The 24,898-nt window shown below is 43.1% G+C and overlaps 1 protein-coding gene and 1 long non-coding RNA gene across 3 annotated transcripts in view; one reads left to right on the plus strand and one right to left on the minus strand.

Annotated features, from left to right (window-relative positions):
• The window catches only part of LOC125135748 (uncharacterized), a 33,582-nt gene that overhangs the window by 6,032 nt on the left and 2,652 nt on the right, over positions 1-24,898 (minus strand). For both annotated transcript variants that reach the window (XR_007137043.1, XR_007137044.1), the window contains exons 3-4: positions 11,845-12,002; positions 11,228-11,356 (exon numbers count right to left, since the gene is read on the minus strand). This is a non-coding gene — a long non-coding RNA (uncharacterized LOC125135748). The remainder of the gene's footprint in view (positions 1-11,227; positions 11,357-11,844; positions 12,003-24,898) is intronic.
• On the plus strand, positions 9,898-14,861 carry LOC125135724 (carbonyl reductase [NADPH] 1). Its single transcript, XM_047796108.1, has 3 exons — positions 9,898-10,445; positions 11,021-11,128; positions 14,150-14,861. The coding sequence occupies exons 1-3, from the start codon at positions 10,157-10,159 to the stop codon at positions 14,620-14,622; spliced, it is 870 nt and encodes a 289-aa protein (XP_047652064.1). The 5' UTR covers positions 9,898-10,156; the 3' UTR covers positions 14,623-14,861.

A 24,898-nucleotide genomic window follows, 5' to 3' on the forward strand; every position in this document is an offset into this window, starting at 1 on the left:
CCACCAGGGAGCTCCCTAGATGTAGCACTTACTAGCTTGACATAGCACAAAACCAAATTTAGGAACATTCAGCAATCCTAAAATTACGTAACCATTAAAGAAACACTCAATTAGTGGCTTGGCACAGAGCGCTTCACAAACAACACCACCACTTGGGGCAACACTGGGAATCCCACAGAGTCAGGTACCCTGCCCACAGGTAAGTGGAATCACAAGACCATTTTCTCTCACTCCGTGTCCTGAATTCCTCTTAAGAAAGTGCCTGGAACTATGTCCTCAGAAGCCATCGCCCGCAGTAATTGTTTTTGCATTTTAGGGAAAGGCAATCCCTGCCATTCTGGAGGGGGTGTTGAGCCAGCCCAAGACAATGAATGTGCACTCCTTTTTCTCCTTTTGGAGATCTCCCCCCCAAATTATTTTTTGGTCAATCGCCAGGAATAACTAGCCCCCTACAGACCCTTCATCAACCCGTCTCCACCCTTCCAACCCATGTGCAGCTCAGAGGTGAGATCAATAGACAGCTGTTTCCAGGTTCTGCTCTGGAGGCAGCACCAGAGAGAGGGGAGGGTCAGGACTCAGTTGTTAGGAACCTACTGCAACTTTGGGTGGTCCTTGGAATGGGGGGCAGAAGGCAGAGTCACAGTCCTGGATCCCAGACACACTGAATCCCAGCACTAGTCTAGCTGGCTTCTGTGTTACCAAGGGCTGCCCCTTGCACAGCTGAGCTTCTAGCCTTAGGCTCCCACCACCCTCCACTCGCCACACCAGGGCCCCCCCAACAGCATTGGCTATGTTGTCCAACACCCACATGGCCCTCTTGACTAAGACAAACAGGTATTGGATTGGCCATCATGCAGGAGTTATGGTGGAAGTTCTCTGGGAATGTGGATCTCCCCGGGTGGGCACAAGGGCAAGCAGCCAAGAAGCAGCACCAGGCAGAGGGCCTGAGCCTGTGCTTCCACCAGCCAGACACTGATGACCTGTAGAGGACTTGCGCCCTGCTCAACTGCTTGTGCAAAGAGTACCTAGGGGCTGCACACTCTGGTCAACAACAGGGCCATCGCTTTCCAGTATAAGTGGATGTAAGCTCAAAGGATACAGACTGTGAGGGTAGCCAGCATGGGTGAGCTCCTGCCCAAGTCTCTGCTTTGGGATCTAAAACCTCTTCCTTAGAAAGGCAGATGTACTGATGTCCACAAGGAGCAGAAATTTTCCAGATTGACAAGGCTTTAGAGCCATAACACCCCTGCAATACTTTTCATCAATTCTTAAGGACTGAGTCCAGATTTTCACAGTATCACTCTGATTGACCTTTGGCACCGTTGGCTGATTTTTTTTTTTTCATAGTTGATTTAGAACTTTCTGTCAAATTCTGCTCTACAGCAAAGTGAGCCAAATATATGTACACCAATGACCATTTTAATTATTAATTCTTCTATTCAAGGAGTATGGAATATCTCTCCATTCCTTTGATTCCTCTTTAATTTCCCTGATTAATATTTTATAGTTCTCAGCAGATAAGTCTTTCACCTCCTTGGTCATGTTTATTGCTATAGATATTTAATTTTTTGAGGTCTAATTTTAAAAGATATTGTATTTTTTCTCTCCCAAGGACATTCTCTGACGCCAACATCACCCTAATACTAAAACCAGACAAAGATACTACCAAAAAGGAAAATTATAGGCCAATATCTTGGATGAAAATATATACACAAAAATACTCACCAAAAATTTTAGCCAACCGAATCCAACGACATATAAAACACATCGTACACCATGACCTAGCAGGATTCATCCCAAGTACACAAGGACAGTCCAACATATGCAAATCAATCAACATCATGCTCCACATTAACAAAATAAAAGTCAAAAAACACACAATCATTCTCAATAGATGCAGAAAAAGCATTTGACTAAATCCAACATCCATTCATGATGAAAACACTTACCAAAGTGAGTATGGAGGGAACATACCTTAACATAATAAAAGCCACTTATGACAAACCCAAAACAAATATAATACTCAATGGAGAAAAGCTGAAAGCCTTCCCGCTAAAATTTAGAACAAGACAAGGATGACCACTCTCACCACTTTTGTTCGACAAATTGTTGAAAGTCCTAGCCACAGCAATCAGACAAACAAAATAAATAAAATCTCTCCAAATTGTGAGAGAAGAAACACAATGGCCCTCTATGCACATGACATGATACCACATATAGAAAACCCTAAGGATGCCACACACACAAAAACTACTCACACTGATCAATGAATTAGGCAAATAGCAGGATATGAGACGAACATTCAAAAATTGGTTGCACTGTGTATACTAAGAACGAAATATTCAAAAGAGAATAGTATTAAAATACAACACTTCTGGAGAGTTTTTATCAGAAACAGGTGTTGAATTTTGTCAAAAAGATTTTCCTGCATATTTTGATTACCTTGCAAATCAAAAATTGAAGAATCCTTGCATCCCTTGGATAAATCCCACTTGTTCATGGTGTATGATCCTTGTAAAGTATGTTTCTATTCGGTTTGCTAATATTTTTGTTAAGGTTTTTTGAATCTACGTTCTTCAGCATTATTGGCCTGTAATTGCGTGTGTATGTGCGTGCGTGTGTGTGCATGTGTGTGTGTGTGTGTGTGGTATCCTTGTCTGCTCTTGGTTTCTTGGTGATGGTGGCCTCATAGAATGAGCTTGGACATGTTATTCCTTTTGCAATATTTTGGAAGAGTTTCAGAAGAATAGGTGTTAACTATTCTCTGAATGTTTGAGAGAATTTGCCTGTACAGCCATCTTGTGCAGGACTGTTGTTTTTTAGAGGTTTTTTAAAATCATATTTTCAATTTTAGTACTAGTGATTGGTCTATCCATATTTTCAACTGCTTCCTGGCTCAGTCTTAGTAGGTTGTAATTTTGGAAGAATTTGTCCATTTCTTACAGGTTGTCCATTTTATTGCCATGCAGTTGTTTAAAGTAATACCATAGGATTCTTTGGATTGCTGTGTAGTCAGTTATAATTTCTCATTTTATTTCTAATTTTATTGATTTGAGTCCTCTCATTTTTTTTTATGATGAGTCTGGCTAAAGGTTTATAAACTTTTTGATCTTATCAAAGAACCAACTTTTGGTTTCATTGATCTTCTCTCTTGTTTTTTTGTCTCTATTTCATTTTTTACTGCTCTAATCTTTATGATTTCTTTCCTTCTACTATTTTTTGGGCTTTGTTTGTTCATCCTCCTTTAGCTGTTTTATGTGTGAGGTAGGTTGTTTATTTGAGGTTTTTCTTGTTTCCTGAGATAGGCTTTGTATTGCTATAAACTTCCCTCTCATATCTGCTTTTGCTATGTCCCAGAGGTTTGGGATTGTTGTATCTTCCTCTAAGTATCTTTTGGTCTCCCCTTCAGTTTCTTCAAAGATCCGTTGGTTGTTCAGAAACATATTGTTTAGCTTCCAGAAGTTTGAGGTTTTTGCTGTTTTTCCCTTGTAGTTGATTTCTAGTCTCACAGCATTATGGTTGGAGAAAATACTTGAAAGAAATTTCAACTTTTTAACATTTACCAAGGCTTGATCTCTGGCCCAAGATGTCATTTATCCTGGAGAATGTTCCATGTGCACTTCGTAAGAATATATGTTCTGCTACTTGGGGACACAGTGTTCTATAAATATCAGATAAATCTATATGTTCTAGAGTCTCATTTAAGGCCCGTGTTTCCTTGTTGGTTTTCTGTGTGGATGATCTGTCCTTGATGCAAGTGGGATGTTAAAGTCCCCCAGTATTATTGGGTTGCTGTTTATTTCTCCTTTTATGGCTGTCAGCAGTTGCCTTCTATATTGTGGTGCTCCAATATTAGGTGCTTATGTATTTACAATTGTTATATCCTTTTCTTGAGTAGATCCTTTGATCATTATGTAGTGTCCTTCTTCAGCTCTTGTGACGTTCTTTACTTTAAAGTCTATTTTGTCTGATATGAGTATTGCTACCCCCACTTTCCTTTGATCTCCATTGCCTGTAATAGCTTCTTCCATCCCCTCACTTTCAGTCTGTGTCTTTAGGACGGAAGTGGGTCTCTTGTAAACAGCATATATGGGTCTTGGTTTGAATGCATTCAACCAGTCTGTGTCTTTTGGTTGGAGCATTTAATCCATTTAAATTCAGTGTGATTAAATGGGATTAAAATGGGTTTATTGCCATTTTCCTCATTGTTTGGGAATACTACTTTGGGTCTTTTTTACTTCCCTTCCTCTTCTGTTGCTTTCTCTCGTGATATGCTCTCTTTAGTGTTGTGTTTGGATTGCTGCTTCTTTTCTTATGTGTTCCTCCACTATAATTCTTTGGGTTTTGGTTGCCATTAGATTTGGATATAACCAGCTATATGTGTATAGAATGGTTTGTGCTTGCAGACATCTTATCCTCAGATGTATTTTCAATGTTTGCATCGGTTTTCTCTTCCTGTGTTTGCTAGTTTTGCCATTCAATTGTCAATGGGTGATTTCCTACCTTTATCTTTGTCTTTACCAGTGCCTCTAAGTATCTGATTTGAAATTTTCTTCTTTCTAATTGTGGCTTTTTCTTTTTTCCCTAGAGAATTTCCATTAGCAGTTGTTGTAGATCTGGTTTAGAGGTGCTGCATTCTCTTAGCTTCTGCCTGGCTGAAAACCTTTGATCTCTCCATCAGATCTGAATGAAAGCCTTGTGGTTATACTATTCTTGGTTCTAGATTCCTTATTTTAAGCTCCTTAAATATGTCTTTCCACTTCCTTCTAGTTTGCAGAGTTTCTGCTGAAAGATCAGATGTTATCCTTATAGGGGTCCCCCTTTATGCTGTGTTGCTTTTCCACATGGCTTCTTTTAATATTTTTTTCTTTGTATTTAATTTTTGTCAGTTTGATTAGTTTGTATCTTGCTGGGTTTATTCTGGGTGGGTTTCGCTTTGCTTCCTCAACTTGAGTGAGTGTTTCCTTTCCCATATTAGGGCAGTTTCTGTCTATAAACTCTGAATATTTTCTCTAGCCCTTTATCTACTCTCTTTCTGGGGCTCTTATGATGCACATGTTGGTACATTTAATGTTGTTCCAGAGGACTCTCAGACTCTCCTCAGTTCTTTTCATTCTTTTTTCTTTTCCACTTTTCTAGGGCCACACTTGCAGTATGTGGAGGTTCATGGGCTAGGAGTCCAACTGGAGCTTCAACTGCTGGCCTACACCGCAGCCACAGCAACATCAGATCCAAGTCACATCTGCAACCTACACCACAGTTCTCAGCAATGCCAGATCCTCAACCCACTGAGTGAGGCCAGGGATCAAACCCTCAACCTGATGGTTCCTAGTTAGATTCATTTCCACTGTACCACAATGGGAACTCTTCATTATTTTTTTTTTAATTTTTTCTCCTGTGGCAGTGATTTTTCACCACTCTATCTAACACATCACCTATCTATTCTTCTTCCTCTGTTATTCTGCTGTTTATTCCTTCTAGCGTATTTTTTATTTCAGATATTATGCTATTCATCTTAGTTTGCTTTTCCTTTAGGTTTCTTTTTTTTTCTTTTCTTTTCTTTCCTTTTTTTGGGTATTTTTAGGGCTGCACTTGTGGCATATGGAGATTCCCAGGCTAGGGATCAAATCTGAGCTGTAGCTGCCAGCCTATGCCACAGCCACAGCAACACAAGGATGCCAGCTGCATCTGTGATGTACACCACAGCTCACAGCAATGCTGGATCCTTAACCCACTGAGTTAGGCCAGGGATTGAACCCATGTCCCCATGAATACTAGTCAGGCTTGTTAAACGCTGAGCCACAATGGGAACTCTTGTCTTGTTCTTTTCTCTGATAGCTATTTCTTTGTCATCTCATGATGTCTAACTTGCTGTGTTTCTTGTCCCCTTGATAGTGGGAATGTAGATGCAGCAGCTGGTGGCTAGTCTTAGATTACTCAGGGTTGGTAACAGCTTACATGGACCCAGAGCTCGTGATGGGAGCTATGGTATTATGCAACCTACCCTGGAGCTGAGTGATGGGGTCTGTGAGTTGCCAGTGGTACATGGTTCACAGGATTGCTCTTGTGGCCAGTGGTGGGAGAGAAGAACTGTCTCCTGAGACCCCTCCTGCTTCCAGGCAGCTCTCAGTGTGACTTCTTGCAGTTGGCAACATAAGCAGCTGCTCCTGCTGTCCCTCCCTTGGTTGGGAGGCAGCTTCAGGGGCAGGTGCTTTTCTGTAGTCACTCCTTTGTTTGGCGAGTCTAGAGAGCATTCTCTGTAGCCCCAAGTCAAGGGATACTCACTATCTCTTCTTAAAAGGCTCTCTCTGTTGCTGTAAGCCGAGCACATTTCTGGTGGCCCATCCCCCTACCAGGCCAGTGGCAGAGTGTTTCCTGTGGTCACTGCAATCTAAAAGATGTGCCAGCTGGCCCCTATAAACTGCTTTGGCTAGTTGTGCAATATACACTGCTTTCATGGTCCCCTGCTTCATTGTTGGCTGTGATCACAGAGCTTGTGCTATGCCTAAGGATCGTTCTTCCTGTTTCAAAAAATAACTTTTTCAGCCCCATAGGTAAATTGAGGCTTTCTACACACCTGGAATTCCCCCTCTGAGTGGTCTCCTGGACTGCCCACACAGTTTCCAAATTCACCTTTACTCCCTAGACAAATTTCAGCTTTCTGCCTGCCCAGCAGGCCCCTTCCAACTCCCAGGATCATTTATGCTGCTTAAGCAATTGCTTCAATATTTCCCTTGCCTAGTGCTGGCTGGGGTCACCAGGCCTATACTATTCCTATTCCTGTGCTTGCTCTAAGGATTCCTCCACCTGCTCCAGTTTTTCTATATGCTTAAGGGCAATGGGGTGCTCCCCAAACTGATGCTAAGCAGCTGCTGCCCAAGGGTAGATCCTGTAGCTGGAGCAGTTGGTGCCTTGCAACCTAAGAACAAGTGCAGAGGATGAGGCTATAACGGTGGAACCTGCCCCTTCCCTTCAGCACCCCCAGCAATGGTGCCTAGCCTCCAAACCTGACCGGCTTTTCTCAGCTTATAGATCAACTGTAGTCACCCCAGACTCTGGTCCTTCAGGCTGTCTCTTTGATAACAATCCTATTTTTTCCCCATGTAGACAACCATGGCTCTCTATGAATACTTTTGTGATTTCCTCTGTAATCCCAGGGAGGGAAAGTGGAATGGATGTCAAAAGATGAATAAAAATCAATATATGAATACATGGCTCTTCATAAAGCTCCATTTGTGCAGACTGGTCACTTGCCAAACACACTCAGAAATCTAAGAGGTCAAAATTAGGTCAAGAAACAGGACAGCATAACTTGGGAAAACAGCCTTTATGGATAGGGTCAGAATGGAAATCTTTTCAGGTTTGCAGGTCCAAATGGTCTCTGTTGGAGCTACTCAGATCTGCCTTTGCAGCAGGAAAGTAGCCAGAGAGGGTACATAAGACGAGGAGTGTGGTGGCATTTAGCCTGTGTTCTTTAGCTCAACAGCTGGCAGTATAACAAGGGCAAGACCAGGAAAGGAAGACATTTCCTCTGGTTTTTTTAACCCCAAAATCACTAGGAAAAAAAAAGCAATTGTTATTTTGAACTGTGAGTGGACATTCGTATGAAAGAACCACCCATAAAAGAATCACGTACAGTGCCGGAGGCCAGCTCTGGCCGCCAGGGAGTGTACACTTTTTCCCGATAGGAGAGGGACACGGCGTTGGCGAATATACAACACAGGGACAGCCTCTTTGTCCCTTCTTTCGGGGCGCTGGACTGCTCAAATTTTATTGGCAACAGTGGTTGATTATATAGACAGTTTTTCACTACAGATTGCATCACAGTGTTAAAAGGACATTGGTTAACTGCTACATGGTACAGCAGCTATACACCACGTCCTAACATCTTTGTCTTAACTAAATGTAGTGAGTACAGTCGAAGGGCAGTTAGGTACAATACATTATGTGGAAAGGAGGAGACTCAGTGCAAATCATCCCATGGCCAGCCAGTCTCCACAAGAATTTGGCCTTTACAAATCTTGTTTTTAGACTGCTGCTTATCTTTAAAGTGTTATGGCAAGGAGACAGTGTAAGAAAATATAAACCAACTTAACTAGCTATCACTTAAAAGCTTTTATAACTCATAGCTAGGTGTCTTTTGGTCAAGAATAATATGTGTCTAACTTTTATGAACCTCATTAAAGTCCTAACTCTAAAGTTTACTGTATAACTAGTTAGTAGAAAAACTCTAAAGTTTACTCTATAACTAGTTAGTAGCTAGCTGTATAACTAGCTAGTAGGAAGAAGTCCTTCAGGATGAAATTTTTATTATGTTATTGTTGTAACTTTGTTAAATCACAAATTACCACAGGAAAATAAGAATGGAAAATAGGAATAATAAGTAAATAATCCGGAAAGACTGAGGAAAACTAAATAACAAATAAAATAGGAAAGACTAGGTCACCTGAGAAGCAATCCATGTTCTCTAGCGCAAACATGGAAATTGCTTTCCAGGGAAAGCCCCAATTCTTCCCCATAAACATCAGAATGAGAGCTGTGTAACCTGAGGCCTGCCCTTGGCTTGTACCATGCAGGCAGGCTTTCATCCTGACCAGAGGCCCACCTTCGGCTTGTACCATTCAGGTGAGCTCCCTTCCTTGGTTAGGAACCTGCCTTGAGGGTTTTTTTTTTTTTCTTTTTTGCCATCAGACAAGGTCCTGGTTTTGAATCCCTGCATTTTCTTGGCTCCCCGCAGTACAGCAGGGAAAGTTGAGTGTGCAGGGTTGTTAGTGGATGAGAGAGTTTGTTGTTCAGTCTCGGCATTGTGAATGCGTTATTTGTGTGGGAAAGAAGGGGCAGGAGGACTGCAATTTTATTGATGAATACATAGTTCTTCATACATGTCCATTTGTGCAGACTATTAAATACCAAACCAGCTCAATTGTTCATGAGTTTTGAATCTGGTTTGGAGGACTGATGCACGCCTAGAATTCCTTTAAGTTTTCTCTTTGTAAGCTTTCAAGATGAACATCTACAAGCAAGATGTCCTGGCTACACCACCAACCTGCATGACCATGAGCCAAATGCTGAAGCTACTGTTTACCCTCAACAGTAAACTGGGACCCACAGTCATAGGTCGGCTATGAAGATTAGTGTCTGGACATAGGTGACATTGTTGAAAACACATGGGAAGTGCCAAGATCCTCTGTCTTGAGTCCCTGTGTGAGGCTCCCAACACCACCTAAGGCAACAAGAAGCTTCTTCCTTCCCAACAGCATGTATGACCTCCCCAGGGCGCCAGGGATTGTCGGCCATATTCCTTCCATTCACGGAAGCACTCCTTGTCAAGTGCCGTAAAATAACACCTAGTTCAATACACCACTTATTAACTTGGCAAAAAATTAACCCCAAATATAGGTATTTTCAGCAATCCTGAGACTTCTATAGCCATTAAATGAACATTCCAATCAGTGGCTAGGTATGCAGTAAGACTTTCATAAACACATACCACACCTGGGGCAACACTGGGAATCTCACAGAGTCAGGTACCCTGCCCACAGGAATGTTGAAGCACAGAACCATTTTCTCTCATGCACTGACTTGAATTCCTCTTAAGGTAGCTCCAGAATCTATGTTCCTCAGAAGCAAGCGCCTTGGTAATTTTTTTTTTTTTTTTTTGCATTGAAGAAAAAGCAATTATTGCCATACTGGGGGGAGTGATGGGCCCAGTCCAAGACAATGAATCTGCACTCCTTTTTCTCCTTTTGGAGATCTCCCTCCCAAATTCTTTTTTGTCAGCTTCCAGGAATCCCTATTCCAGCGCTGGACCTTCACCAACCCATCTCCACCTTTCCAACCCATGTGCAACTCAGAGGTGGAATCAAAAGACAGCTATTTCCAGGTTTGGCTCTGGAGGCAGCACCAGGGAGAGGGAGGAGTCGGGACTCAGTTATTAGGAACCTACTGCAACACTGGGCCCTCCTTGCAGGGAGGGCAGAAGGCAGGGCTTAGTCCCCTGGGAATCACAGCCCTGCTACCAGACACACTGAATCCTAGCTCTGGTCTACCTGGCTTCTCTGTTACCAAATTGCTCCTTGCCTGGCTGCACCTTCTGCCCTAGACTCACACCACCCTCCCCTCTCCACGCCAGAGCCACATACACACCACACCAGCCATGTCTTCCAACACTCGAGTGGCTCTGGTGACGGGGGCAAACAAGGGTATTGGCTTCGCCATCGTGCGGGACCTGTGCCGGCAGTTCTCTGGGGACGTGGTGCTCACAGCGAGGGACGTGGCACGAGGCCAGGCAGCCGTGAAGCAACTGCAAGCCGAGGGCCTGAGCCCACGCTTCCACCAGCTGGACATCACAGACCTGCAGAGCATCCGTGCCTTGTGTGACTTCCTGCGGAAGGAGTATGGCGGGCTGGATGTGCTGGTCAACAACGCAGCCATCGCCTTCCAGTGTAAGTGGATGTGAGCTCAAAGGATACAGCCTTCTGAGGGGGGCCAGCCTGGGTGGGTGGGGGCTGCTGCCTGAATGTCCACCGTGGGACCTCGAACCTGTTCCCTAGAGAAGTCGATGTTCAGAGACTCTGAGGCTGATGTTCAGAGGGTGCTGAACCTTCCAAATTGACATCTTTCCAGCCATAAGTCTCCTGCAATAACTTTGATCAAACTGTTAGGAACGGACTCCAAGTTTTCACATTTCACTCTGATTGAACGTTGGAGCAGATGGGTGATTTTAAAAAAAATTTTTAATTAAGTTGGATGAATTTTTAATTTATTTTGAAATAAACAAAATACTGCAAAAATGGGACACAGAGACCCTTTATATACCCCCTTAGCCTCCCCCGATGGTGCTGTCTTACAAAACTGTACGGCAGGATAAGTTTCTGAAATGCTCACTGGCACAACGCTTTTAACTAATCCCAGACATTACATAGTATTCATCAGAATACAGGGCAAAAGCACCTATCATTTCATGCATTTTTACATAAGGCTACTATTAACTAGTTCTTTTTTCTTTTTGCCCTAAAAGTGGACAATCCCACACCGTTTCATATTCAGGCAGAACTGACTATGAAAACAAACTTCATGGGAACCCGAAATGTGTGCACAGAGCTTCTGCCTCTAATAAAACCTCAAGGTGAGTCCGATTGGAGCCCAAGCGGTAGTATTTCTAGCAAGATCAGAGCCCTGCCTGCCTCTGTCCTCCTCTGCATGCTAGGCTACCTCTCTTGCTTACCTTCCCTGGCCTCCAGGATGTGTCTTCACCCGGCCAGGTGCCCTGTGACCATAGGTTTCTTAATGCTGTCACGGTCATGGTGGTCTCTGTTCAGCTGCTCTTCATGCCTCTGGCTCTTTGCTCTCTTTCCTATTTTTAGTTCAAAGGTCTAAAATGAGTAGTTGATAAAAAACAAAGGGAGCTAAGTAGCAGCTAATTTCCATGTTGTAAATATTTAAACATTACACAAGGTCTCTAACTCATTACACAAGGTCTTTAACTCTCTCCAGCCCCATCACAGGTAGAGTTCTCTTGAGAGTCCACCCCAGACCTTCTATCCCCACCTGTCTCTCTCTCACACAGTAACCTATTTCACCTTTTTTCTTTGCTCATTTGCCTTTTCTGATTCAGGTTTGGGTAGCCTACACTACCATCAATTCATCATTCCCCCTGAAGCTTTTTCCTCATCTCTTCATCTGGATTTTGCTTTTTTTCTCCTGTGATAGGATATATTACATGTAATGCTAGATACTAAGCTAGATACTAAGTCAAATGTACACTTCTGAGTCCCGAAAGTTTCAGGAGGTCCCCACAATACCCTCAGGTTCAATAATTCACTAGAAGGACTTAGAACTCACCAAAAAGCTGTTAAGTACAAATGCCAGGGAATTAGGAAGTGGAGACTGGCTCAGGTCAGCAGGGATCAAGGTCTCATGGCACAGGGTCCAGCAAAGACCAGGATGGAGCTGCCACAGGTCCTCTCCCAGCACATCTTGGACAAAGCACGTGTTTCTCCCTGAAGCAACAAGAGACAGCACACATGGAGCTTTGCCCACCTGGGAGCTCACCCTGGCCTTGGTGTTCAGTGGCCTTGGTGCTGGTTGGTCACATAGGCATGGCTCACTTCCCTCTTGGCTGACCTGACTCTCCAGACCCTCCCAAGGTCCAGTTCGTACCAGGAAGTCCAATGCCCCAGCATAGCCATGTGTTAACATAGATTACGGAGCCTGACCCTAGACACCAAGTGAGCAAGGCCAGTCTTCTCAGGCAGGACATTCTAAGGGTTTATCATTTCCTCCCAGATGCCCTGGCCAAGGGCTGAACAATCATTGGCCAAGCTTAGGCCTTTCCTTACAGAGAGCAGCCCCTGGAGCTTTCCTAAGGATCCCTTATATACAAAGGATCATTGAGCACCTAAATTTAGTACAAAAATTATTTAAGAGATAGAGCAATAGTATCAGAAATATTCCTAATATTTTAAGGAGCCAGCTTGGGGGAGGGGTAGTTTTAGGGGAGCAGGTAATCCATCCTATAAAGCCACTACATACATTTTCATGTGTTTGTACTAATTTGATTCTTCCCTTAATCATCTGCTATTCGTGCCCTTATTAACATGAAACTATTTGTCCATAAGTATTTAGTATAGGTTAATTAAAAATCTAGGCATATAAAATTAAAAGATTTGTTTTTTACAAAAAAAAAAAAAAATCTACTGTTTGAATCAGAAAGTACCAAACTAGAACAGTGAGGATGGTTCCACCCACAGGTACTTGGGGACAGATGATTATGGAAAAAAGGTTTAAATGAAGTAAGGAATAAGATTATGGAATGTTTGAAACTTTTGGCCCAGGTTGCTGTTTGTGACTGGTGGTCCTTAGGTTTCCATGTTACACTTTTGGCATTTTCAGGCTCACACTTTGGTTTGCTACCAGAAGTGAACAGAAAATTAGAGACACGCAGTCTAATGGCCTCCTTTGTTTAAATATTTACAACATGGAAATTAGCTGCTACTTAGCTCCCTTCGTTTTTTATCAACTACTCATTTTCCATCAGTATGACAACCAGAGGAGACTGTCACTCAGTCTCCCAGGAAACTTGACAGTATCTTCTTTGACCCCTTAGACAGGGGATCTCCTGCCAGGGCTGAAAAGCCAGGTCCAGAGACAGCATCCCACCTCGTCAGGACACATTGTAACTTCCTAGGGCTGCCACCTGCAGCCCACTTCTCAGCTCTGTGTCCGGTCTTGGCCTCAACAGGTTTGTCTCCTACCCATCTGTCCTCTGTCTGACTTGCCGGCAGAGGAAACACTCCCGGTCCTTTTGTGCCTCAGAAGATGCTAGAGTCCCATATAACAATTATCCCATCCCTGCCTTGGTACAGCACCCATTTCCACTCCCCTCATGGACCTAAAGAACCACTGCAAATAACCAAACCTAAATATAATCCATCCACAATATCAAACCCATTTCCAACCCAGGAAGTGCTTCTTCTGATGGCCCCTAACATGTCCTACTCTCATTCCCTCTTGAGGTCCCTTTGAATCTCTCAGTTCATGCTCAGTGGGCATCTCGGAAATAATCAGTTTCCACTGCCCCTCTCTGTCCTCCAATAGCCAGGACTGGAGGCATTACTCGTGAGCTGAGAAAAACCCAAACCCAGAAAAAAATGCATGAAATTCAGCCCCTGAAATGAAGGCTTTTTCGTTCCTCCATCCAAGCCTTCCAAATCTAATGCTATCTGGTCACTTGGGAACTTCCAGCAAGAAACCCACACGTTCATTGTGGGTCAACAGAGACCTGTCCTAGACCACTGACCAAAGGATCATAGGCCCTCAGGTGGTCCCCAAGGAGGCCACTCTCCCAAGTGTGGGGAGGACTCCTCTTATTTTCTGAGCATTTTCCTCCATACACCAGTTTCCCGTTCACATGGGAATCTGGGCACTGCCCTCCCCACTTGAGCCTTTCTTTCTCTGACATCATCCTGGACATGGTTCAGGTTCCAAACAGTTTCATGGCCTTCTCTCATGGAGGCAGTCTTAATTCATCTCCTAGCAAACTGGCCCTTGATTCTCAGTTGGAAATTTGGTGTCCAACATCGCAGCAAATTGGGGATTCATCCTTCTGCACTCACATCTCTATGTAACAATTCGTGTTCTATTGTAGGCAGAGTGGTGACTGTGTCTAGCACTGAAGGTGTCAGAGCTCTTAACCAGTGCAGCCCTGAATTGCAGCAGAAGTTCAAGAGTGAGACCATCACAGAGGAGGAGCTGGTGAGGCTCATGAACAAGTTTGTGGAAGACACAAAGAACGGGGTGCACAGGAAGGAGGGCTGGTGTGATCTGATCTATGGAGTGACAAAAATCGGGGTCACCGTGCTGTCCAGGATCTATGCCAGGAAACTGAGTGAGCAGAGAGCAGGGGACAAGATCCTCCTGAATGCCTGCTGCCCAGGGTGGGTGAGAACTGACATGACTGGACCTGAGGCACACAAGAGCCCAGAGGAAGGAGCAGAGACCCCCGTGTACCTGGCCCTTTTGCCCTCTGATGCAGAGGGGCCTCACGGTCAGTTTGTTACTGACAAAAAAGTTGTAGAATGGGGTGTTCCCCCTGAGAGCTACCCCTGGGTCAAGGCGTAATTTGTGTCCTGATTTCACCAAAAGGATACTTACACTATCAAAAATATTCCTGTGCAAAAAAAAATAAACAACTTTGTGAAAGAATCCAAATCTCTCTCTATTAAGTCCCCACTGGGAGACGGCTGCTCATTCTGTGAAGGCTTTTGTGATTTCCTCTGCAATCCCAGGGAGGGAAAATGGAATGGATTCCAAATGATGACTAAAAATCAAAGATGAATAAATAGTTCTCTATACCTGTCCATGCATGCAGACTGTTAAATGTTAATTCAGCTCAAATATACATAATTCTCGAGTCTAGTTTGGAGGTGTCTAGTATAGCTTCAAGTTTGTAAGTGAACATCTGGAACCAAAGAGTCCTGGCCGGGCCACCTTCCTGCATGACCTTGAGCAAATGCTACATCTACTGTATCCCCTCACTTGTAAACTGGGGATCACAGTCATAGGTGTGCTGGGAAGATCAGTGTCAGGATAGAGGTGACAGTGTTGAAAACGCACGGGAAGTGCTAAGCATCCTCTGGCATGAGTCCCTATAACAGGGTCGCAGTACCACCCAGGACAGCAAGGACAAGCTTCTTCTGCCCAACATCAAGCCTGGCTTCCCCAGGGCCCCAGGAATGGTCCCCCACCTTCTGTTTCCTGCCTTCACGGAGGCACTCCCTGTCAAATTCCATGTAAATAACACATTCTTGCATACATTACTTTGGGTGGGTGGTGGCCATGGCATGCAGTGGCTTGATGTGGGGTCTCAATTCCCAGACCAAGCACTGAACCCTGGCTGCAGCCAGGCAAGGAATGAGTCCCAAGCACTAGACCACCAGGGAGCTCCCTAGATGTAGCACTTACTAGCTTGACATAGCACAAAACCAAATTTAGGAACATTCAGCAATCCTAAAATTACGTAACCATTAGAGAAACACTCAGTTAGTGGCTTGGCACAGAGCGCTTCACAAACAACACCAACACTTGGGGCAACACTGGGAATTCCACAGAGTCAGGTACCCTGCCCACAGGTAAGTGGAATCACAAGACCATTTTCTCTCACTCCATGTCCTGAATTCCTCTTAAGAAAGTGCCTGGAACTATGTCCTCAGAAGCCATCGCCCGCAGTAATTGTTTTTGCATTTTAGGGAAAAGCAATCCCTGCCATTCTGGAGGGGGTGTTGAGCCAGCCCAAGACAATGAATGTGCACTCCTTTTTCTCCTTTTGGAGATCTCCCCCCCAAATTATTTTTTGGTCAATCGCCAGGAATAACTAGCCCCCTACAGACCCTTCATCAACCCGTCTCCACCCGTCCAACCCGTGTGCAGCTCAGAGGTGAGATCCATAGACAGCTGTTTCCAGGTTCTGCTCTGGAGGCAGCACCAGAGAGAGGGGAAGGTCAGGACTCAGTTGTTAGGAACCTACTGCAACTTTGGGTGGTCCTTGGAATGGGGGGCAGAAGGCAGAGTCACAGTCCTGGATCCCAGACACACTGAATCCCAGCACTAGTCTAGCTGGCTTCTGTGTTACCAAGGGCTGCCCCTTGCACAGCTGAGCTTCTAGCCTTAGACTCCCACCACCCTCCACTCGCCACACCAGGGCCCCCCCAGCAGCATTGGCTATGTTGTCCAACACCCACATGGCCCTCTTGACTAAGACAAACAGGTATTGGATTGGCCATCATGCAGGAGTTATGGTGGAAGTTCTCTGGGAATGTGGATCTCCCCGGGTGGGCACGAGGGCAAGCAGCCAAGAAGCAGCACCAGGCAGAGGGCCTGAGCCTGTGCTTCCACCAGCCAGACACTGATGACCTGTAGAGGACTTGCGCCCTGCTCAACTGCTTGTGCAAAGAGTACCTAGGGGCTGCACACTCTGGTCAACAACAGGGCCATCGCTTTCCAGTATAAGTGGATGTAAGCTCAAAGGATACAGACTGTGAGGGTAGCCAGCATGGGTGAGCTCCTGCCCAAGTCTCTGCTTTGGGATCTAAAACCTCTTCCTTAGAAAGGCAGATGTACTGATGTCCACAAGGAGCAGAAATTTTCCAGATTGACAAGGCTTTAGAGCCATAACACCCCTGCAATACTTTTCATCAATTCTTAAGGACTGAGTCCAGATTTTCACAGTATCACTCTGATTGACCTTTGGCACCGTTGGCTGATTTTTTTTTTCATAGTTGATTTAGAACTTTCTGTCAAATTCTGCTCTACAGCAAAGTGAGCCAAATATATGTACACCAATGACCATTTTAATTATTAATTCTTCTATTCAAGGAGTATGGAATATCTCTCCATTCCTTTGATTCCTCTTTAATTTCCCTGATTAATATTTTATAGTTCTCAGCAGATAAGTCTTTCACCTCCTTGGTCATGTTTATTGCTATAGATATTTAATTTTTTGAGGTCTAATTTTAAAAGATATTGTATTTTTTCTCTCCCAAGGACATTCTCTGATGCCAACATCACCCTAATACTAAAACCAGACAAAGATACTACCAAAAAGGAAAATTATAGGCCAATATCTTGGATGAAAATATATACACAAAAATACTCACCAAAATTTTAGCCAACCGAATCCAACGACATATAAAACACATCGTACACCATGACCTAGCAGGATTCATCCCAAGTACACAAGGACAGTCCAACATATGCAAATCAATCAACATCATGCTCCACATTAACAAAATAAAAGTCAAAAAACACACAATCATTCTCAATAGATGCAGAAAAAGCATTTGACTAAATCCAACATCCATTCATGATGAAAACACTTACCAAAGTGAGTATGGAGGGAACATACCTTAACATAATAAAAGCCACTTATGACAAACCCAAAACAAATATAATACTCAATGGAGAAAAGCTGAAAGCCTTCCCGCTAAAATTTAGAACAAGACAAGGATGACCACTCTCACCACTTTTGTTCGACAAATTGTTGAAAGTCCTAGCCACAGCAATCAGACAAACAAAATAAATAAAATCTCTCCAAATTGTGAGAGAAGAAACACAATGGCCCTCTATGCACATGACATGATACCACATATAGAAAACCCTAAGGATGCCACACACACAAAAACTACTCACACTGATCAATGAATTAGGCAAATAGCAGGATATGAGACGAACACTCAAAAATTGGTTGCACTGTGTATACTAAGAACGAAATATTCAAAAGAGAATAGTATTAAAATACAACACTTCTGGAGAGTTTTTATCAGAAACAGGTGTTGAATTTTGTCAAAAAGATTTTCCTGCATATTTTTGATTACCTTGCAAATCAAAAATTGAAGAATCCTTGCATCCCTTGGATAAATCCCACTTGTTCATGGTGTATGATCCTTGTAAAGTATGTTTCTATTCGGTTTGCTAATATTTTTGTTAAGGTTTTTTGAATCTACGTTCTTCAGCATTATTGGCCTGTAATTGCGTGTGTATGTGCGTGCGTGTGCGTGCGTGTGTGTGCATGTGTGTGTGTGTGTGTGTGGTATCCTTGTCTGCTCTTGGTTTCTTGGTGATGGTGGCCTCATAGAATGAGCTTGGACATGTTATTCCTTTTGCAATATTTTGGAAGAGTTTCAGAAGAATAGGTGTTAACTATTCTCTGAATGTTTGAGAGAATTTGCCTGTACAGCCATCTTGTGCAGGACTGTTGTTTTTTAGAGGTTTTTTAAAATCATATTTTCAATTTTAGTACTAGTGATTGGTCTAGCCATATTTTCAACTGCTTCCTGGCTCAGTCTTAGTAGGTTGTAATTTTGGAAGAATTTGTCCATTTCTTACAGGTTGTCCATTTTATTGCCATGCAGTTGTTTAAAGTAATACCATAGGATTCTTTGGATTGCTGTGTAGTCAGTTATAATTTCTCATTTTATTTCTAATTTTATTGATTTGAGTCCTCTCATTTTTTTTTATGATGAGTCTGGCTAAAGGTTTATAAACTTTTTGATCTTATCAAAGAACCAACTTTTGGTTTCATTGATCTTCTCGCTTGTTTTTTTGTCTCTATTTCATTTTTTACTGCTCTAATCTTTATGATTTCTTTCCTTCTACTATTTTTTGGGCTTTGTTTGTTCATCCTCCTTTAGCTGTTTTATGTGTGAGGTAGGTTGTTTATTTGAGGTTTTTCTTGTTTCCTGAGATAGGCTTTGTATTGCTATAAACTTCCCTCTCATATCTGCTTTTGCTATGTCCCAGAGGTTTGGGATTGTTGTATCTTCCTCTAAGTATCTTTTGGTCTCCCCTTCAGTTTCTTCAAAGATCCGTTGGTTGTTCAGAAACATATTGTTTAGCTTCCAGAAGTTTGAGGTTTTTGCTGTTTTTCCCTTGTAGTTGATTTCTAGTCTCACAGCATTATGGTTGGAGAAAATACTTGAAAGAAATTTCAACTTTTTAACATTTACCAAGGCTTGATCTCTGGCCCAAGATGTCATTTATCCTGGAGAATGTTCCATGTGCACTTCGTAAGAATATATGTTCTGCTACTTGGGGACACAGTGTTCTATAAATATCAGATAAATCTATATGTTCTAGAGTCTCATTTAAGGCCCGTGTTTCCTTGTTGGTTTTCTGTGTGGATGATCTGTCCTTGATGCAAGTGGGATGTTAAAGTCCCCCAGTATTATTGGGTTGCTGTTTATTTCTCCTTTTATGGCTGTCAGCAGTTGCCTTCTATATTGTGGTGCTCCAATATTAGGTGCTTATGTATTTACAATTGTTATATCCTTTTCTTGAGTAGATCCTTTGATCATTATGTAGTGTCCTTCTTCAGCTCTTGTGACGTTCTTTACTTTAAAGTCTATTTTGTCTGATATGAGTATTGCTACCCCCACTTTCCTTTGATCTCCATTGCCTGTAATAGCTTCTTCCATCCCCTCACTTTCAGTCTGTGTCTTTAGGACGGAAGTGGGTCTCTTGTAAACAGCATATATGGGTCTTGGTTTGAATGCATTCAACCAGTCTGTGTCTTTTGGTTGGAGCATTTAATCCATTTAAATTCAGTGTGATTAAATGGGATTAAAATGGGTTTATTGCCATTTTCCTCATTGTTTGGGAATACTACTTTGGGTCTTTTTTACTTCCCTTCCTCTTCTGTTGCTTTCTCTCGTGATATGCTCTCTTTAGTGTTGTGTTTGGATTGCTGCTTCTTTTCTTATGTGTTCCTCCACTATAATTCTTTGGGTTTTGGTTGCCATTAGATTTGGATATAACCAGCTATATGTGTATAGAATGGTTTGTGCTTGCAGACATCTTATCCTCAGATGTATTTTCAATGTTTTGCATCGGTTTTCTCTTCCTGTGTTTGCTAGTTTTGCCATTCAATTGTCAATGGGTGATTTCCTACCTTTATCTTTGTCTTTACCAGTGCCTCTAAGTATCTGATTTGAAATTTTCTTCTTTCTAATTGTGGCTTTTTCTTTTTTCCCTAGAGAATTTCCATTAGCAGTTGTTGTAGATCTGGTTTAGAGGTGCTGCATTCTCTTAGCTTCTGCCTGGCTGAAAACCTTTTGATCTCTCCATCAGATCTGAATGAAAGCCTTGTGGTTATACTATTCTTGGTTCTAGATTCCTTATTTTAAGCTCCTTAAATATGTCTTTCCACTTCCTTCTAGTTTGCAGAGTTTCTGCTGAAAGATCAGATGTTATCCTTATAGGGGTCCCCCTTTATGCTGTGTTGCTTTTCCCACATGGCTTCTTTTAATATTTTTTTCTTTGTATTTAATTTTTGTCAGTTTGATTAGTTTGTATCTTGCTGGGTTTATTCTGGGTGGGTTTCGCTTTGCTTCCTCAACTTGAGTGAGTGTTTCCTTTCCCATATTAGGGCAGTTTCTGTCTATAAACTCTGAATATTTTCTCTAGCCCTTTATCTACTCTCTTTCTGGGGCTCTTATGATGCACATGTTGGTACATTTAATGTTGTTCCAGAGGACTCTCAGACTCTCCTCAGTTCTTTTCATTCTTTTTTCTTTTCCACTTTTCTAGGGCCACACTTGCAGTATGTGGAGGTTCATGGGCTAGGAGTCCAACTGGAGCTTCAACTGCTGGCCTACACCGCAGCCACAGCAACATCAGATCCAAGTCACATCTGCAACCTACACCACAGTTCTCAGCAATGCCAGATCCTCAACCCACTGAGTGAGGCCAGGGATCAAACCCTCAACCTGATGGTTCCTAGTTAGATTCATTTCCACTGTACCACAATGGGAACTCTTCATTATTTTTTTTTTAATTTTTTCTCCTGTGGCAGTGATTTTTCACCACTCTATCTAACACATCACCTATCTATTCTTCTTCCTCTGTTATTCTGCTGTTTATTCCTTCTAGCGTATTTTTTATTTCAGATATTATGCTATTCATCTTAGTTTGCTTTTCCTTTAGGTTTCTTTTTTTTTCTTTTCTTTTCTTTCCTTTTTTTGGGTATTTTTAGGGCTGCACTTGTGGCATATGGAGATTCCCAGGCTAGGGATCAAATCTGAGCTGTAGCTGCCAGCCTATGCCACAGCCACAGCAACACAAGGATGCCAGCTGCATCTGTGATGTACACCACAGCTCACAGCAATGCTGGATCCTTAACCCACTGAGTTAGGCCAGGGATTGAACCCATGTCCCCATGAATACTAGTCAGGCTTGTTAAACGCTGAGCCACAATGGGAACTCTTGTCTTGTTCTTTTCTCTGATAGCTATTTCTTTGTCATCTCATGATGTCTAACTTGCTGTGTTTCTTGTCCCCTTGATAGTGGGAATGTAGATGCAGCAGCTGGTGGCTAGTCTTAGATTACTCAGGGTTGGTAACAGCTTACATGGACCCAGAGCTCGTGATGGGAGCTATGGTATTATGCAACCTACCCTGGAGCTGAGTGATGGGGTCTGTGAGTTGCCAGTGGTACATGGTTCACAGGATTGCTCTTGTGGCCAGTGGTGGGAGAGAAGAACTGTCTCCTGAGACCCCTCCTGCTTCCAGGCAGCTCTCAGTGTGACTTCTTGCAGTTGGCAACATAAGCAGCTGCTCCTGCTGTCCCTCCCTTGGTTGGGAGGCAGCTTCAGGGGCAGGTGCTTTTCTGTAGTCACTCCTTTGTTTGGCGAGTCTAGAGAGCATTCTCTGTAGCCCCAAGTCAAGGGATACTCACTATCTCTTCTTAAAAGGCTCTCTCTGTTGCTGTAAGCCGAGCACATTTCTGGTGGCCCATCCCCCTACCAGGCCAGTGGCAGAGTGTTTCCTGTGGTCACTGCAATCTAAAAGATGTGCCAGCTGGCCCCTATAAACTGCTTTGGCTAGTTGTGCAATATACACTGCTTTCATGGTCCCCTGCTTCATTGTTGGCTGTGATCACAGAGCTTGTGCTATGCCTAAGGATCGTTCTTCCTGTTTCAAAAAATAACTTTTTCAGCCCCATAGGTAAATTGAGGCTTTCTACACACCTGGAATTCCCCCTCTGAGTGGTCTCCTGGACTGCCCACACAGTTTCCAAATTCACCTTTACTCCCTAGACAAATTTCAGCTTTCTGCCTGCCCAGCAGGCCCCTTCCAACTCCCAGGATCATTTATGCTGCTTAAGCAATTGCTTCAATATTTCCCTTGCCTAGTGCTGGCTGGGGTCACCAGGCCTATACTATTCCTATTCCTGTGCTTGCTCTAAGGATTCCTCCACCTGCTCCAGTTTTTCTATATGCTTAAGGGCAATGGGGTGCTCCCCAAACTGATGCTAAGCAGCTGCTGCCCAAGGGTAGATCCTGTAGCTGGAGCAGTTGGTGCCTTGCAACCTAAGAACAAGTGCAGAGGATGAGGCTATAACGGTGGAACCTGCCCCTTCCCTTCAGCACCCCCAGCAATGGTGCCTAGCCTCCAAACCTGACCGGCTTTTCTCAGCTTATAGATCAACTGTAGTCACCCCAGACTCTGGTCCTTCAGGCTGTCTCTTTGATAACAATCCTATTTTTTCCCCATGTAGACAACCATGGCTCTCTATGAATACTTTTGTGATTTCCTCTGTAATCCCAGGGAGGGAAAGTGGAATGGATGTCAAAAGATGAATAAAAATCAATATATGAATACATGGCTCTTCATAAAGCTCCATTTGTGCAGACTGGTCACTTGCCAAACACACTCAGAAATCTAAGAGGTCAAAATTAGGTCAAGAAACAGGACAGCATAACTTGGGAAAACAGCCTTTATGGATAGGGTCAGAATGGAAATCTTTTCAGGTTTGCAGGTCCAAATGGTCTCTGTTGGAGCTACTCAGATCTGCCTTTGCAGCAGGAAAGTAGCCAGAGAGGGTACATAAGACGAGGAGTGTGGTGGCATTTAGCCTGTGTTCTTTAGCTCAACAGCTGGCAGTATAACAAGGGCAAGACCAGGAAAGGAAGACATTTCCTCTGGTTTTTTTAACCCCAAAATCACTAGGAAAAAAAGCAATTGTTATTTTGAACTGTGAGTGGACATTCGTATGAAAGAAACACCCATAAAAGAATCACGTACAGTGCCGGAGGCCAGCTCTGGCCGCCAGGGAGTGTACACTTTTTCCCGATAGGAGAGGGACACGGCGTTGGCGAATATACAACACAGGGACAGCCTCTTTGTCCCTTCTTTCGGGGCGCTGGACTGCTCAAATTTTATTGGCAACAGTGGTTGATTATATAGACAGTTTTTCACTACAGATTGCATCACAGTGTTAAAAGGACATTGGTTAACTGCTACATGGTACAGCAGCTATACACCACGTCCTAACATCTTTGTCTTAACTAAATGTAGTGAGTACAGTCGAAGGGCAGTTAGGTACAATACATTATGTGGAAAGGAGGAGACTCAGTGCAAATCATCCCATGGCCAGCCAGTCTCCACAAGAATTTGGCCTTTACAAATCTTGTTTTTAGACTGCTGCTTATCTTTAAAGTGTTATGGCAAGGAGACAGTGTAAGAAAATATAAACCAACTTAACTAGCTATCACTTAAAAGCTTTTATAACTCATAGCTAGGTGTCTTTTGGTCAAGAATAATATGTGTCTAACTTTTATGAACCTCATTAAAGTCCTAACTCTAAAGTTTACTGTATAACTAGTTAGTAGAAAAACTCTAAAGTTTACTCTATAACTAGTTAGTAGCTAGCTGTATAACTAGCTAGTAGGAAGAAGTCCTTCAGGATGAAATTTTTATTATATTATTGTTGTAACTTTGTTAAATCACAAATTACCACAGGAAAATAAGAATGGAAAATAGGAATAATAAGTAAATAATCCGGAAAGACTGAGGAAAACTAAATAACAAATAAAATAGGAAAGACTAGGTCACCTGAGAAGCAATCCATGTTCTCTAGCGCAAACATGGAAATTGCTTTCCAGGGAAAGCCCCAATTCTTCCCCATAAACATCAGAATGAGAGCTGTGTAACCTGAGGCCTGCCCTTGGCTTGTACCGTGCAGGCAGGCTTTCATCCTGACCAGAGGCCCACCTTCGGCTTGTACCATTCAGGTGAGCTCCCTTCCTTGGTTAGGAACCTGCCTTGAGGGTTTTTTTTTTTTCTTTTTTGCCATCAGACAAGGTCCTGGTTTTGAATCCCTGCATTTTCTTGGCTCCCCGCAGTACAGCAGGGAAAGTTGAGTGTGCAGGGTTGTTAGTGGATGAGAGAGTTTGTTGTTCAGTCTCGGCATTGTGAATGCGTTATTTGTGTGGGAAAGAAGGGGCAGGAGGACTGCAATTTTATTGATGAATACATAGTTCTTCATACATGTCCATTTGTGCAGACTATTAAATACCAAACCAGCTCAATTGTTCATGAGTTTTGAATCTGGTTTGGAGGACTGATGCACGCCTAGAATTCCTTTAAGTTTTCTCTTTGTAAGCTTTCAAGATGAACATCTACAAGCAAGATGTCCTGGCTACACCACCAACCTGCATGACCATGAGCCAAATGCTGAAGCTACTGTTTACCCTCAACAGTAAACTGGGACCCACAGTCATAGGTCGGCTATGAAGATTAGTGTCTGGACATAGGTGACATTGTTGAAAACACATGGGAAGTGCCAAGATCCTCTGTCTTGAGTCCCTGTGTGAGGCTCCCAACACCACCTAAGGCAACAAGAAGCTTCTTCCTTCCCAACAGCATGTATGACCTCCCCAGGGCGCCAGGGATTGTCAGCCATATTCCTTCCATTCACGGAAGCACTCCTTGTCAAATGCCGTAAAATAACACCTAGTTCAATACACCACTTATTAACTTGGCAAAAAATTAACCCCAAATATAGGTATTTTCAGCAATCCTGAGACTTCTATAGCCATTAAATGAACATTCCAATCAGTGGC

This window comes from Phacochoerus africanus, chromosome 1, assembly GCF_016906955.1.
Source record: "Phacochoerus africanus isolate WHEZ1 chromosome 1, ROS_Pafr_v1, whole genome shotgun sequence".
Lineage (NCBI taxonomy): Eukaryota > Metazoa > Chordata > Mammalia > Artiodactyla > Suidae > Phacochoerus > Phacochoerus africanus.

What these genes read in the sequence shown, in the direction of transcription:
- LOC125135724 (XM_047796108.1), top strand. Translation starts at nt 10,157, where the DNA reads ATGTCTTCCAACACTCGAGTGGCTCTGGTGACGGGGGCAAACAAGGGT. An exon ending in CGCAGCCATCGCCTTCCAGT is followed by an intron (nt 10,446 to 11,020) that starts GTAAGTGGATGT and finishes TTGCCCTAAAAG; the next exon opens with TGGACAATCCCACACCGTTT. An exon ending in GCCTCTAATAAAACCTCAAG is followed by an intron (nt 11,129 to 14,149) that starts GTGAGTCCGATT and finishes GTTCTATTGTAG; the next exon opens with GCAGAGTGGTGACTGTGTCT.